General features: G+C 42.1%; 1 protein-coding gene across 3 annotated transcripts in view; it reads right to left on the bottom strand.

Annotated features, from left to right (window-relative positions):
• The window catches only part of LOC126517808 (receptor-type tyrosine-protein phosphatase kappa-like), a 472380-nt gene that overhangs the window by 196931 nt on the left and 262279 nt on the right, over positions 1–13170 (bottom strand). For all 3 annotated transcript variants that reach the window (XM_050167603.3, XM_055064334.2, XM_072285643.1), the window contains one exon: positions 5724–5800. In XM_050167603.3, the coding sequence (XP_050023560.1) occupies positions 5724–5800 (77 nt within the window). The remainder of the gene's footprint in view (positions 1–5723; positions 5801–13170) is intronic.

The raw sequence follows: 13170 nt of genomic DNA, 5'->3' as shown, positions 1-13170 counted from the left end.
AAAAAAAAAAGGCGGCATCGTCGTTGTTACGAAATTGGTGCAGATATTGGAATGGCTGCACTTTTCAATGAGGTTCAGTCCAATCAAACATTGTCCACTATGCTTGTCCAGTTTTTTCTTCACGGCGTTGAGTGACAGCTCTCCAGTAATAGCATATACCTGTATGTACTCTTAGTTTGAAAAAAAAAAAAGAATGCTTTTGCAGGCAACCTATCATGCAAATGCCTAACGTTCTGAAATCCACGCAAACCGGGCAGGCTGTAGAGGCTTGAACGTCCAACTGCAACACATTTTCGGACTGCGTAAAAAGAGTGTAAAAATAGATCAGATGCAACGGGTTAGGGTCTATATACCGCCAAGCTTTAAGTGAGCGCATAAACATTTGAAACTTGAGTCTTTGTTTATTAAATGTCGGCAGAAAGTGACACGGAAGGCTTTTTCATGCATTGTTGAGAGGATAACGAAATGCCGCTGTCGTTGCTGCGGATGCGCGAAGGCCAGCTTTCTGGATATTTCTTTTCCATCCGCCGCACGGCCGGTGCTGCGGCTGTCACCGAGATGATGATTTATTGGCATCCCATTTGAAACGGGGGTGGCAACAAATAGACGCCTAGCCTGCTTGAGTTAATCAGGTTGCGCAGAGGCGAGCTCCATCTGGGGCTGTGCAAGGAACCCAGCGGCGCGCATGCTCCGCTGCGATTGGTTGGCCTATTCATAACTGCCAGGCCGCAGCACCCACGGTAGCGAGGTTAGCAAAGAAAAACTTGGATTTGATAGTAACCCAGATATAGAGGAACCACCGTACAGAATTTACCGTCTCAAATAGGAGCGGAAGCGTCACGAAAAGTTCGCCATAGCCGTTTTTGTACCGAAGCTTAATGAAATGGCTCCAATACCTCTTACCAGAAGTAACGCATAACCTAGAACGCGCGGCTCTTCGGCATGACCTCCGAGACTATAGGCGGAACACACGGCTGGCCGCAGCACGCTGAAAAATCATAGAGACGGCGTCCTGGGTCCTAGTGAGAACCAGCAGATCGGTCCCCACGTTGTCTGCGCTGTTTAAAGGCTGCTAACAAGAAAGCTATGCAATTACCAAGCCCACGGCTTTGATAAGGTTCCTTCGGTGATATATGATGCGTGTTGGTTTCGGCAGACATATCATTCGTTTTTGCAGATATCGTTAACAAAACTTAACACAGGCATATTTCCTGATTAGGTGAAACATGGTAAAGTAATCCCTGTGTTCGAAAAGGGCTCTCGTGAAAACGTTAATAACTGCCGCACAATTTGCATTTTGCCATTCTTTTGCAAGGCCATTGAAAAACTTATTTACACTCGTCTAATGCACTACCTCAATAAATTTGAACTTCTTTCTCCATTTCAATTTGGTTTTAGGTAGGATTATTCGACAGAATTGGCATTAATTAAGTTCACGGATAACATTAAACAATTTATTGACGAAGGGTTTGTTGCAGGAGCCATATTCATCGATCTAACAAAAACATTTGACACTCTAGATCATTCTATTCTTCTGTATAAGCTCGAATATTTCGGTTTTACTGGCCCACCTTTAAATCTTAGCCGAAGCTACTTGTCTAACAGGCCTCAAGTAGTGTATCTTAATGGCCAACTCTCTTCTAGTAAAGTAATTAACTGTGGCGTTCCCCAAGGCTCTATGCTAGGTCCATTGTTATTATTTAGAAATTATCCACCTAATGTACTTACCAATTGTAACTGTTCGCTATATGCTGATGACACGACCATTTACTCATCACAGAAATGGCTTACCGCGCTTCAAGACACACTTAACACTGATCTTAATGTGTATTCCTGGTGCACTGATAATAAACTTCAAATCAATCCTTTAAAAACAACCTTTGTACTATTTCATAATCCACAAAGGTCGATTTCTTCTTCCATAACTGTCTCGTTAAATATTTATGTTATACCAACATCTGATACTGTTAAATTTCTGGGTATTACTTTCGACAAAAATCTTAAGTTCAATAGCCATGCCAACTCGCTAATAAAGAAGGTTTTATTTGGCATCCACGTTATCATTAAAACACGTGCATTCTTCCAACCTCATGTTATTAGATCGTGATATCATGCCTATATTAAGAGTCATTTATCATACTGTTTATCTTCATGGGGTAATACATATGCCTTTCATCTCAAATCACTTCAACGTCTTCAATATCAGAGAATAAAATTAATGACCTTTAGCTCATTCCGCTGCCACACTTTACCTATCTATCAACATCTTAACGTTTTACCGATTCAACAGCTGTTCTAGCATAAGTTGTCACTCATGACATTTCGTCTCTTTCATCGTGAAATGTCATTAGGCAGCCTTCCTTTTGATAACCTCATGAACAAAAATAACACTAGGTTTTCAGGACGCAATAATCTTCTATTACCTATAATCAGATCCAATTATGGAAAATTTAAACTTCGTTTCTATGGTATTTCACTATGGAATCGCTTCACTGTTATTATTGTCATCTCTTTCATTGCAGTTTTTTAAACACAATATGAAAAGAATACTGTTAGCAGAACTATCTTTTCATTTGTCATAAATACATTTTCATAATTATTACATTTTCTTTACATTACTTCTATTATTGTATCGTTCGGCTTCATATTTCTGTAAACCACTTTGTATTTTTCTTTGTTAGTAATATGCAGAAGAGCCAAATTTTTGTTACTGATTACTAGATATTCCTGCTTATGATTATTTATTGTGATATTACTGAATAACGCTGTTTTTAATATTTATCTAACTGTCTATTTTAACTCATTCCCTACAAATTGCATTTCCTGACGCGTTTTTTTTTTCTTTTGTTTTGTTTTGTTTGTTTGTTCACCCTGTACTTGCCGCTCTAATACTGTTATGCACCCACTAATGATAGCAGGTCCCCCTGGCAGTTTGTCACTCTGCGAGCTCCTGATGCTGTATATAATATGTAAGCCCGTTTCGTGTACAAGAAATTTTCCTTTTTCCCCAGAACTATTGTTGAATGGAATAATCTTACTGATGACGTTGTAACTCAATGCTCACTGCCATTGTTTGAGTCGCACCTATGTTTATGTAGCGAGTGATTTACTGTGTGTTGTTCAGTAACTGCTTGCATTTGTACATCGCGAGTGACCTATGTTACGTATCGCTGTATTTTGTACTTACATTTTTTCACTTTGTATGCACCCTGCTAAGGTCCTAGAAACAGGACCGCAGTATCAATAAATAAATAAATAAATAACAATAAACTTGAACTTGTATCCCACGTAGCTTGTGCCAAAATTTACAAGTACTATGCAAATGCCACGCAGGTGGATAGAACCAAAGTATGTCGTTAATGAATGAATGTGTGGTTTTTATTGGCCCAAGGGCCAGGTATGGCCAAAGAGTGTCACTATGTCGTTGACGTGCCGTCCCTTGTACCAAGTGGGACCTTTCTTTTATTTCGCCTAATTACGTAATTAGCTAATAATTATTCAACTGCTCAAACAATATATTGCCAGCAAAACTGTCAATGAGAAAATTCGAGATCATACTGAAAAATTACTTATCCAGATTTCTGCTGCTCAATACGTCCTGCATTTAGTAAAGCAATGAAGGAGCCTGTGTAAGAAGGAAGTGTAAAACTGAGCGCAAAACAACCATGAACGTCCTGCATTAAAGTTCATTTCCAAGCCTGAAAGAAAGCCCGCGAAATGCGAAAAAGTGCCGCGCGACTCGCGCGACGTAGTAAATCTATTGCGAGGCGAGCATACTCATCTGATCGCATATTTCTGCATCTTTACCGCCACTTACACTTATAACATGCATTCTCTTATTGTGCAAACCTAATGTAAGCAGACATATATTTGACTGACTATACAGATTTCGTCTGTGATCAAGCAACAAATTAGCTACTCAAACTACCTCACGAAGGCAAGCCACAGAAAGCAAATATCAGCATTCAAGGAAACAAAAAAGGAACTGTAGTACGCAACATACAATTACTGCAAAGTACTACTGGTGTAAAAAAACTACTAATGTAAAAAAAATATTTAAAACATTTAAGTTGTTAGTTCACAAAAGCACCATATTAGCACAGGAACAGTGGTAAATAAAGCTATATAGTTTGAACAAACAAATCAAGTAAGCTCCAGCTCCCAGTTTACACTGTCACCAGCTGTCAAAAGGTCACTGTCGCTGAGTGTTAAAAATTTTCTAAACAACGACAACTATCATTTGGGCAAACGCAATCTTGAACAAACATCATAACAAAGTGCGCATGTAAATCGAAACAGGACGAGAAAAAATAAACTCGCGACGAAACCACACACAGCAACGACCCCGCGATCGTTTTCTTCCTAACGACGTTTCACATCATAACAAAGTCTGATGACACTTACCCCAGGTCTTCGAAAGTTAGCTATACTTTTGATCTTATGGGACGTCTTCTAAGCAGTGTACTACCACAGCAAATACTTAAATGGGTTCGTTATTAGAGAGGATACAAATTTATTTACCGCCATAAGATTAAGGGCCCCGTGTCGCCCAAAATCCGGCGACGGCGTCCGGGATCCAGTGTCGGTAAAAATAATTTCGAGCCACGCATACCAAAGCACTCAATGTGAAGCAAGGATGCTGCTGAACAAATTGAATTTCGCAACATATAATACTCAGCAAAAGTACGACTTACGCGCAACCTATAGACATGGTAGTATCCGATTAAAATTGAACATATGACAAAACATAATTATAATACGCGAAAACTCAAACAAACCCCTTTTCCAGCGTTTCTACCATTAATCGACCGACCACGGCGTCCGTCATTTGCGCCGGCCGGCGCACGAATATCTCGGACGTCACGGACGGGCGCGCCCGGTTCCTCCGGACGGTGCACACCACCGCATCGCGGCTCACGCCAGGGGCGCGCGTTTCTGCCAGAAAGCCCGCCTTCATGCATAGCGTTCGCCGCCAGCAATTCCCGGTAAACAATACGGTTACGTACGCTGCGGTTGCCGGGAAGCGCGAGAAGCAGTCAGGAATCTTTGAATGCTATCGCGTTCCACTCAAGCTTAAGAGTCCTCCAAAATCTTCCAACTGCTATGCTTCCAGGAGGCAAGCTACACTGCCGACATTTTCTCTTTCTGCCTGGACTATCATGCGGCATTTCTTCCACGCCTTGTTCCAAGCTGGAGCCGTCGGAACACGTCATGCTTATGCCACGAGCCACACTGCATTTTCTTCCCTCTCTTTGCTGAGCCGAGCAGTTCCGCTACTGCGCCATCTACACACGATGGGTTACTAAGATCACGTGCCATAATCGGTGACGTTGTACGCAGTGCGTTATAGATAGGGGCAGTTATGCGTATGTCCTCGACTCTATGGATTTAAGTGCGGCTCCCTCAATAGGAAGAGCGCGTGGGTATTTGTCTAAAATTTTACTATTTTTCGTCGTGCGGCCACGTGATACTTTGTAAGCTCGGTTGCCACCGCGTGCGTGATTTACGGGCCGTGCTTGCATTTGCAGTGCTGAAAACTGGGGGCCGTTTAAGGGAGAAAAGGTGTTCGAGAAGTTCTTTTTAATAAAAGGCTTCACTTCTAACTTGCACAGGAATTTTTATTTTCAAAGGAAAATTTACAAAGGTCGGTGTAAAGCTGTGAAGTTAACAGAAGTAACGTACGCCCACTAACGAGTCACGAAACCAGAAGTGCCAATGCTTACGTTTATGTAGTTTGCGTTTATGTAGTCCGAAGAGGGGTCGTTCTTGAGTGGATACAGGATCACACGCGTGTCATCGTCTGCGGGAAGAACGAAAGGTGGACGTGAGTATAAAAGGAACACACACGATCCAGAACCAACGGCAAACAGACGAAAACACCGGCGAAACACGCTTTCAACTTTCACAAGCACGCACTATCGACTTGACTAGGAATTGCCGCACAGGTTTCACAAGCTTTTGCTATACGTTTGTACGATTCTATTGTCGCATAACACCACTTGCGCCTTGTGTACCGTCCGTGGGAACTTTACCGTTTATTGTGTAACGTAACACGGCCAGCTTCTGTATTTATTACGCAATGGCCATATTCTTGTATACTCTTGTCAACGAATTTTCTCGCTAGAAGCAACGTTCTCATTCAATAAAGTTTGAATTTGGGTTTGTCGGCTTTCCACTATGAATGTGTAGCGTTATGCGTAAAACATAGACAAAAGAAACAACACGGTGCCACACACAACACAACGCCCGTTGTCCGTGTTTTATGTGCAACGCTACATGTTCGTAGCGTTCTGCTCACGTCACCCAGCAGCAGGGAGCCAGCGCGCCGCGACAGCTCGAAGCACGACGCGAGCTGGCTGCTGGGTGACGTAAGCAGAACGCCGCTTCGAGGTGCCCGGTTTTGCGCTTCATGCCGCCTCTTACTTTAGGGTTCGCGAGCTCTAATAGCCGAAATTCGTCGTGCCACAGTTCCGCAGGTGTTGATATGTCTTGTGTAGATAGCTTCCTTCAATTTCCCGCTTCCCATGAGCCTGCTGAAATGAAGTATACAAGTTAATTAAGGGAGTGTTATTAAACAGCGACTAATTACCACGTATCAACCGTCACCCTGTGGCCCGCAACGGTGATGGCACCTCTCCGAAGGAACTGTCCTTTGATTTAAGGTCGGATATATCTAAATATTACTGAAAGCATTCGAAGAAACACCTTGTATATATTGGTACGTGTACTTGTTTATCTTTTTCGCGTGATCGCTTTCACCGTCAAACAAATGTTATCGCTCAGCGCGGGACACGCCCGCATGTATTGGTAGTTTCGTTTTGAGTGTAGCCTGCTGTCCTGGGCACTGTTTCGCACAATAAATTTCGCCATTCAGTTTTGGTACTGTGTCGTTCACAGTCACTACCACGAAACCGTTGGTGGAGGTGCTGGGTACGTTCATGCACCGAACGCCCCCGAAAAGCCGTGATCCAATCCCGAACCGAGAAGACAGCACCAAGGTCTCCGTGGACCATCCAGCAAGCCGCAGACTACAAAACGTGCCCCCAGAGCGGACCACGAAGATCGTCGCCAAGTCAACCACAATGGCAGCTTCAGCGTCCCCCATCGTGCTTAAACAACCCAAGAGACCACATAGGTTCCGTGGAGCTTCGTCGCACGATCCAGAAGCCTGGATCGAGACTTTCGAAGGGAGCTCAGCCTTGAACAACTGGACCTCTGAGGATAAGCTGCGCCATGTATACTTCTCCTTGGAAGATGCCGTGAGGACATGGTTCGAGAAGTGGGAGTGCACCATTAATGCGGGACTTGTTCTCTGCATAAACTTCTTGAGGACCTTCACAAGAGCTATCCGGGAACAAAGGGCCAAAGTTCTATTGGAAGTCCAAGCGCAGTTACCAAATCAGAACGCTGCCATCTTTACAGAAGAAATGACCCATCTATTCCGCCACGCCCATCCAGAAATGTGCGAGGAAAAGAAAGTGCGCCTACTCATGCGTGGTGTGAAGCAAGAGCTTATCTCTGGAGTGATACAAAACCCACCGAAGACCATCGAACAGTTTCCTCGCGAAGCCACCAGCATCGACCAAAAAAACTGGAAATGCGGAACCACCAATTCACATGAATACATTGTTGGGCCAAACAGGAAAATAAAGACTTGGGAGGGAGAGTATAAATCGACAGATCGAGCGCTGAACATTATTAGATTTTATTCTTACAGCAGGGCAGGGATAATCAAAGAATGCGCATGCGTACATCAGTGTCGCCTAGAGCGATTACAATGACGTTTTTAACAGCTGCATCTCCTTTTAAAACCGAGAAACAGACGTACCACTAATACAACTCGTGCCTCTCTCCTTTATGTGATATGCCTTCAAAAGTTCTCTTGCTAACGTATCACCACTCCTGCGAAGTATCTTTATCTCACGCAGGAGTGGCTGGCACCTGCTTTCCAGGCAAACCATGCAATGCGCAAGTAAATACGCTTTACCTTTGTTGATTAGACAATTCATGCTCCCGAGCCCGGTCATTAACACATATCCCCGTCGGTCCAACGTCGGACTTCCCACATTTCAGCGGCATCTCGTATACAACGCCAGTCGCACATTTCACGTACTGTCTAGCGTGCTTTTTCTGGCATCCTGACTTTTTGTCAACACGGCTTATTCGCCGACACAGTCCTGCCAACTTGCGTGGCGCCGAGAAAACAACTGGCACACCAACCCTAGTAGCGACTTTCTATATGTTGTGGGAAAGCTTGTGGAAAGCCATACGTCCACAAGCTTTCCCACAACCTGAAGAAAGTTGCTACTAGGTTTTTTTCACTTTTTTTATTTATTTTATTTCAGCATCAGACGAAAACAGAGCCTGATGCAGGGACAGAGGCTAAAGGCTGATGGAGCCTGACGAGGCCTCTGACCCTAAACAGTCTACAGCGGTTACAGATACAACACAAATCTTAGAAACAAAGGAAATAAAGTAAAAAAAACGCAGCATTTGACACCTGTACACAAACGTATTGCATACACTGTTGCACACAAATGACATAACAAATCATACATAATAGGACGCTAAGCAATTTACTTGAATAAATCAGCACAAACAGCTGTTCTACAAAAACATACAAATAAAATATAATTGTCAGTGAAACTGAATAATGTTGCTTGAAACGACACAAAAGTAAGATAAGAGCAATTTCTAGAGTCATTTTGTGTTATATAGAGTTTTATGTATCCTTTGTGAGAAGACAGTAAAATATGAAAAACACTTCAATTTTGGCTATAGTTAAATTGGCAAGATAGCAATAGCTCCCTAAGTTGGCTTTTAAATGCTTTTAATTTGCATTCAAAGTTTAGCTTACCATCAAATTTGTTTAAGATCGCAGGTATTTGATACGCCATTGTTTGCCTTCCATAATTTGTTCGGATTTTTGGTGTTCCGTGTTTTCGGTGCCTCAAAAGGTATTCAGCGTTTTCAGAGTCCATAATTCCGTATAGTTTCTTCTGATGGATTACTTGCAGCCCTTTTAAATAATATAACTGGTCTGCCTTTAGGATGCCGTGTTTCTTAAACAGAGGAGCGGTTCTTAAGTCCTGTGCATTACCACAATAAGATTCAAAACAGCGCAGAATTTTCTTCTGCAAAGTAATAAGTTTAGTATAATTGTATTGCGTATAGTAGTGCCCCAAACGATTAAGCTATAAGTTAATTTGAAATAAAAAAGTGAATAATAAATGTTCTTTTTTAGCCAGAGCGGTATGAGCGCAGATATCCTGTACAGACATCCAACTGTGCGGGCAAGATCTACACTTAAGTTTCTAACGTGCACTGACCAGCTCAAGTGTTCCTGAAACCAAACCCCGAGAAATATTTGTGTCTGAACTTGTTTTATAAGGGTGTTGTGAAATTTCACGTTAAGGTTGTGGTGTAGAGGTTTGTTGGGAGGACGAAATATGACATATGTTGTTTTTGAGGCATTTAATCTTAACTTGTTTCTGCTTAACCAGTTCGAAAGATGCACAAGGTAGTCATTTACAGAGGATTCAAGTGTCAGTAGGTTATGCGAAGAGAAAAAGACATTGGTATCATCAGCATACATTATGGTTTCAGCAGAGCTATCAATTTTGACTATGTCAATGATATAGACACGAAATAGTAATGGGCCCAATATTGATCCTTGTGGTACTCCTCGTTTTAGCTTCGCGAGTGTTGATATCACATCATTAATTTTCACCAACTGATAACGATCATTCAGATAACCATCTAGAAGATCTAGTACAATACCTCGGACACCGTATCTTGATAATTTGTTAAGTAATAAATCGAACTGTATGGAATCAAAAGCTTTCTGAATGTCTAAAAACAAACCTAGTGTATATTTTCTACATTCCATGTTTTCAATTATCCTGTCTTTGATGTGTACGAGAGCGTGTTCTGTCGACCGATGCTTGCGAAAGCCATATTGACATTGAGTTATCACCTGATTCTTTTCTAAAAATGAAACTAGCCTCTCATGAATGACGCATTCAAATATTTTACATATTGTAGGAAGTACTGAAATAGGCCTGTAGTTAGATAAATTGTTTGTATCACCTCCTTTGAAAATTGCGGTGACTTTGGCGATTTTAATAGCTTAGGAAATACGCCAGTTGTTAGAGTGAGGTTAATTATGTAGCTAGGAACTTCACATATTAAAGGCATTATTAATTTTATTTCATTTGGACGAAGTTCATCCACCACTGGAGATATATTATTTTATAGCTTGCCAATTATCCTTGAAATTTCACTAGGATCAGTAGGTTTCAGGAAAAGAGTGATTCAATATGGTGTCTAGTGGCATACTGTCGTCGCGGACAGTTTCGCTCATGGTATTGTAGGAGCCAGCATCCACAAAATGTGTGTTCATTGTATTAGCTAGTCGTTCACCGATGAGTGTTTTACCATCAACTAAGAGCTGCGTAATCCTATCCCTAGCTCTTGTTCTTGAAGTGAGAGAGTTTACAACCTCCCATATTCGTCGCTGATTATTATATATGCTCTCAAAAAGATTCCGATAGTAGTACTGTTTTGCTTTTCTTAACTCAGTCATTAAAGTATTCCGATACTTCTTAAACTCTGTGAATGTATTTGGATCCCGTGAACAGATAAAATCATGGATTAACTTATCTTTTATTTTGATACGGTGATAAAGCTCTGAATTAATCCAAGGTTTCTTGTGTTCTTCTATTACGACCGGACGGCTGTAATACAGGAAATGCGGCATTGTATGAAGCGTGTAGTAAAGCAAAGAATTTCTCGTAAGCGCTGTCTGCGTTTTCCTCATTGTAAACCTCACTCCAGTCAATCAGACTGACCAAGTGGAAAAATTCTTTTCGTCTTGGGAGGTTTATGGCTCGTCTACCTTCTCTGTTATTATAGGGCTTGTCATAGTGCTTAGTGATTCAAAAAAGCAAAAAAACTGGCAGATGATCACTAAGAGCATATGAAAATATTCCGCTCGAGACGTCTCGTGGACTGAAGTTTTTTATGCAAACATTCAAAACAGTGGCAGTTTGTTTTGTAAGTCTTGTAGGTTTATTTATATGGTTTGCGAAGCCATACGTAGATAACAGTGTCTCAAAATTCTCTACGTAAGCATCATTGGAACTTAAGTCGATATTGATGTCCCCCATAATAATGCAAGATGAGTTTGAAAAGACAGGGGAAGCCAACAGTAAGTCCGCAAACTCTACGAAACGACATTAGTGCCCTAGCGGAGGGCGGTAAAGAGCGACCACCACTATTTTGTCGATACGCAAGCACAGACATTCAAAATCGGCATTCATTGCCGAGAAATCACTAAACAGTTCGTAAGAAAAGGTATTCTTAAAGTAAATAGCCAATCCTCCACCCTTTTTTTGCCTACGACAAAGATGTTCAGACCGATAAGCTGGAACGTTTGGTTTTGTGCCATTATCTGAAAGCCATGTTTCAGTAAAGGTTAGAATATCTAAGTCAACTGATAACGAATGCAAAAAAACAGAAATGTCGTCTGCCTTTGGTCGACTGCTTCTACAGTTTGCATGTAATGCAGAAAAAGCTTTCCACAACAAAACTCACGATTAAAAGCGTCAACTGTGAAGTATCTGCTGTTCTCCTCTGCGTTCATCATCAGGAACAGGAAAGGCAATTAAATCACATTCATTTTAGTCTTCAACAATTGATTTTATCTAAGTCTCCTTCATGAGCAATGTGAATTATGTCGGAGTCTTCATCTTTACGTACAAGCACCTTGCCTCCAGTCGTCCAGGCAAATTTCCATTTGGCAGCCTTTTTCCTTTTAATCGCATCTGAAAGCAGTGCCTTGTTTTTTGAAGTCAAGTGTTCGTTCACAAAAACCGGACTTGTTCCTTCAAGACCAAGCATAGAGCTGTTTATCTTCTTTTTTCTGCACTTTGGTAACAGCTCATTCCGCTGATTTCGTCTGACAAAGCGAACAACTATGTTCTTGACATCAGCATTGAATGCACGCACATAGTGACACGTGTCAATGTCAACCATGGTGTCAATGGTTACCCCTACGCTTTTGCCTATTTTGCTTATTATTGCAAGCGGGTCCTTTCCATCCGGGACGCCCTTAATCTCGAGGTTGTTGAGGCGCTGGTATTGCTCGAGCTCTTCACATCTTTGTGATAATCGGGCGTTTTTGCCTTTCAGTTCAGTGTTCTGTTTGAGCAATTCCTGCATTTCAAGCCTCAAGTTTTTGATGTCATTAGTAGTATCTTTGACATCATTGCGAATATCAGTGCAGTAAGACATACTTTTCTTAAGCTCCCGCATTTCTTCCCGGAAATCACGCCTCAAATTCTCGAGAGCCCTTGTCATCTCACGCAAATCTTTTGTCGTGCCCTGTTCCGAAGGCACGCCGCCCGCTTTTACAGTGCTCTTTCCAGTGTCTTTTCTCGCCATTAGACATGAAAGCACATGCACAATACAGCACCGGCAACAGTAGATTGTTCGGCAGCAGTGCACTACAAGGATTTACAAAATCTGTGGCACAAAATTCCTCACCTGCGAAGGCAAAGAATGAATGGCGATCAGGGGCGCGATCGGAGATATTCTGTTCGATACGCGTTCTGTTCAGTTGCTGCAACGTCACAAAGTTGCAGTATGCAAAATTTGTGACAGCGGGGCGGAGAGAGCAGCCAATCAGGAAGCGGTGACCTCCCCGGAAGTTTACTTCCGTCGTTTGTCGTCTGCTTGCAAACAGTATACGACAAAACCAAATGATTCTCGTCTTCCAAATGAATTAAATCTTTATCTAAAAAAAATTTTTTCTTCTCAAGCCCAAACACGTTTTCAAATAGTAGTACGTGTGACTACTGCAATTTATAACTATTAGGTTCTTTGCGTCGTCCCTAGGTGGTGTCGCGCACAGCGAGAACAAAAAAGAAAAAGAAAACGACGGGAGGAGTGGCGCACTTTTCAAGGGGCAGCGACAACATTCCAGTGGCTCGCTGGCACCAATGATGTTGTCGATTTATCTGTACAACCAACGAATTATTTGTTTCGAGAAACAAAACCGACGCCGGAATTCACTTTCTGCCATTTCTTCAAACGCGTTTCGCACCGCCACCCGCTCTCCTCCTTCCTCTAGAAACGCCAGCGCAATAACCTAAGTTCCCAACGGAAGCG

The sequence above is a fragment of the Dermacentor andersoni genome, chromosome 11 (assembly GCF_023375885.2).
Source record: "Dermacentor andersoni chromosome 11, qqDerAnde1_hic_scaffold, whole genome shotgun sequence".
Classification (NCBI taxonomy): domain Eukaryota; kingdom Metazoa; phylum Arthropoda; class Arachnida; order Ixodida; family Ixodidae; genus Dermacentor; species Dermacentor andersoni.
This window is presented reverse-complemented; position numbering and strand designations above follow the sequence as displayed.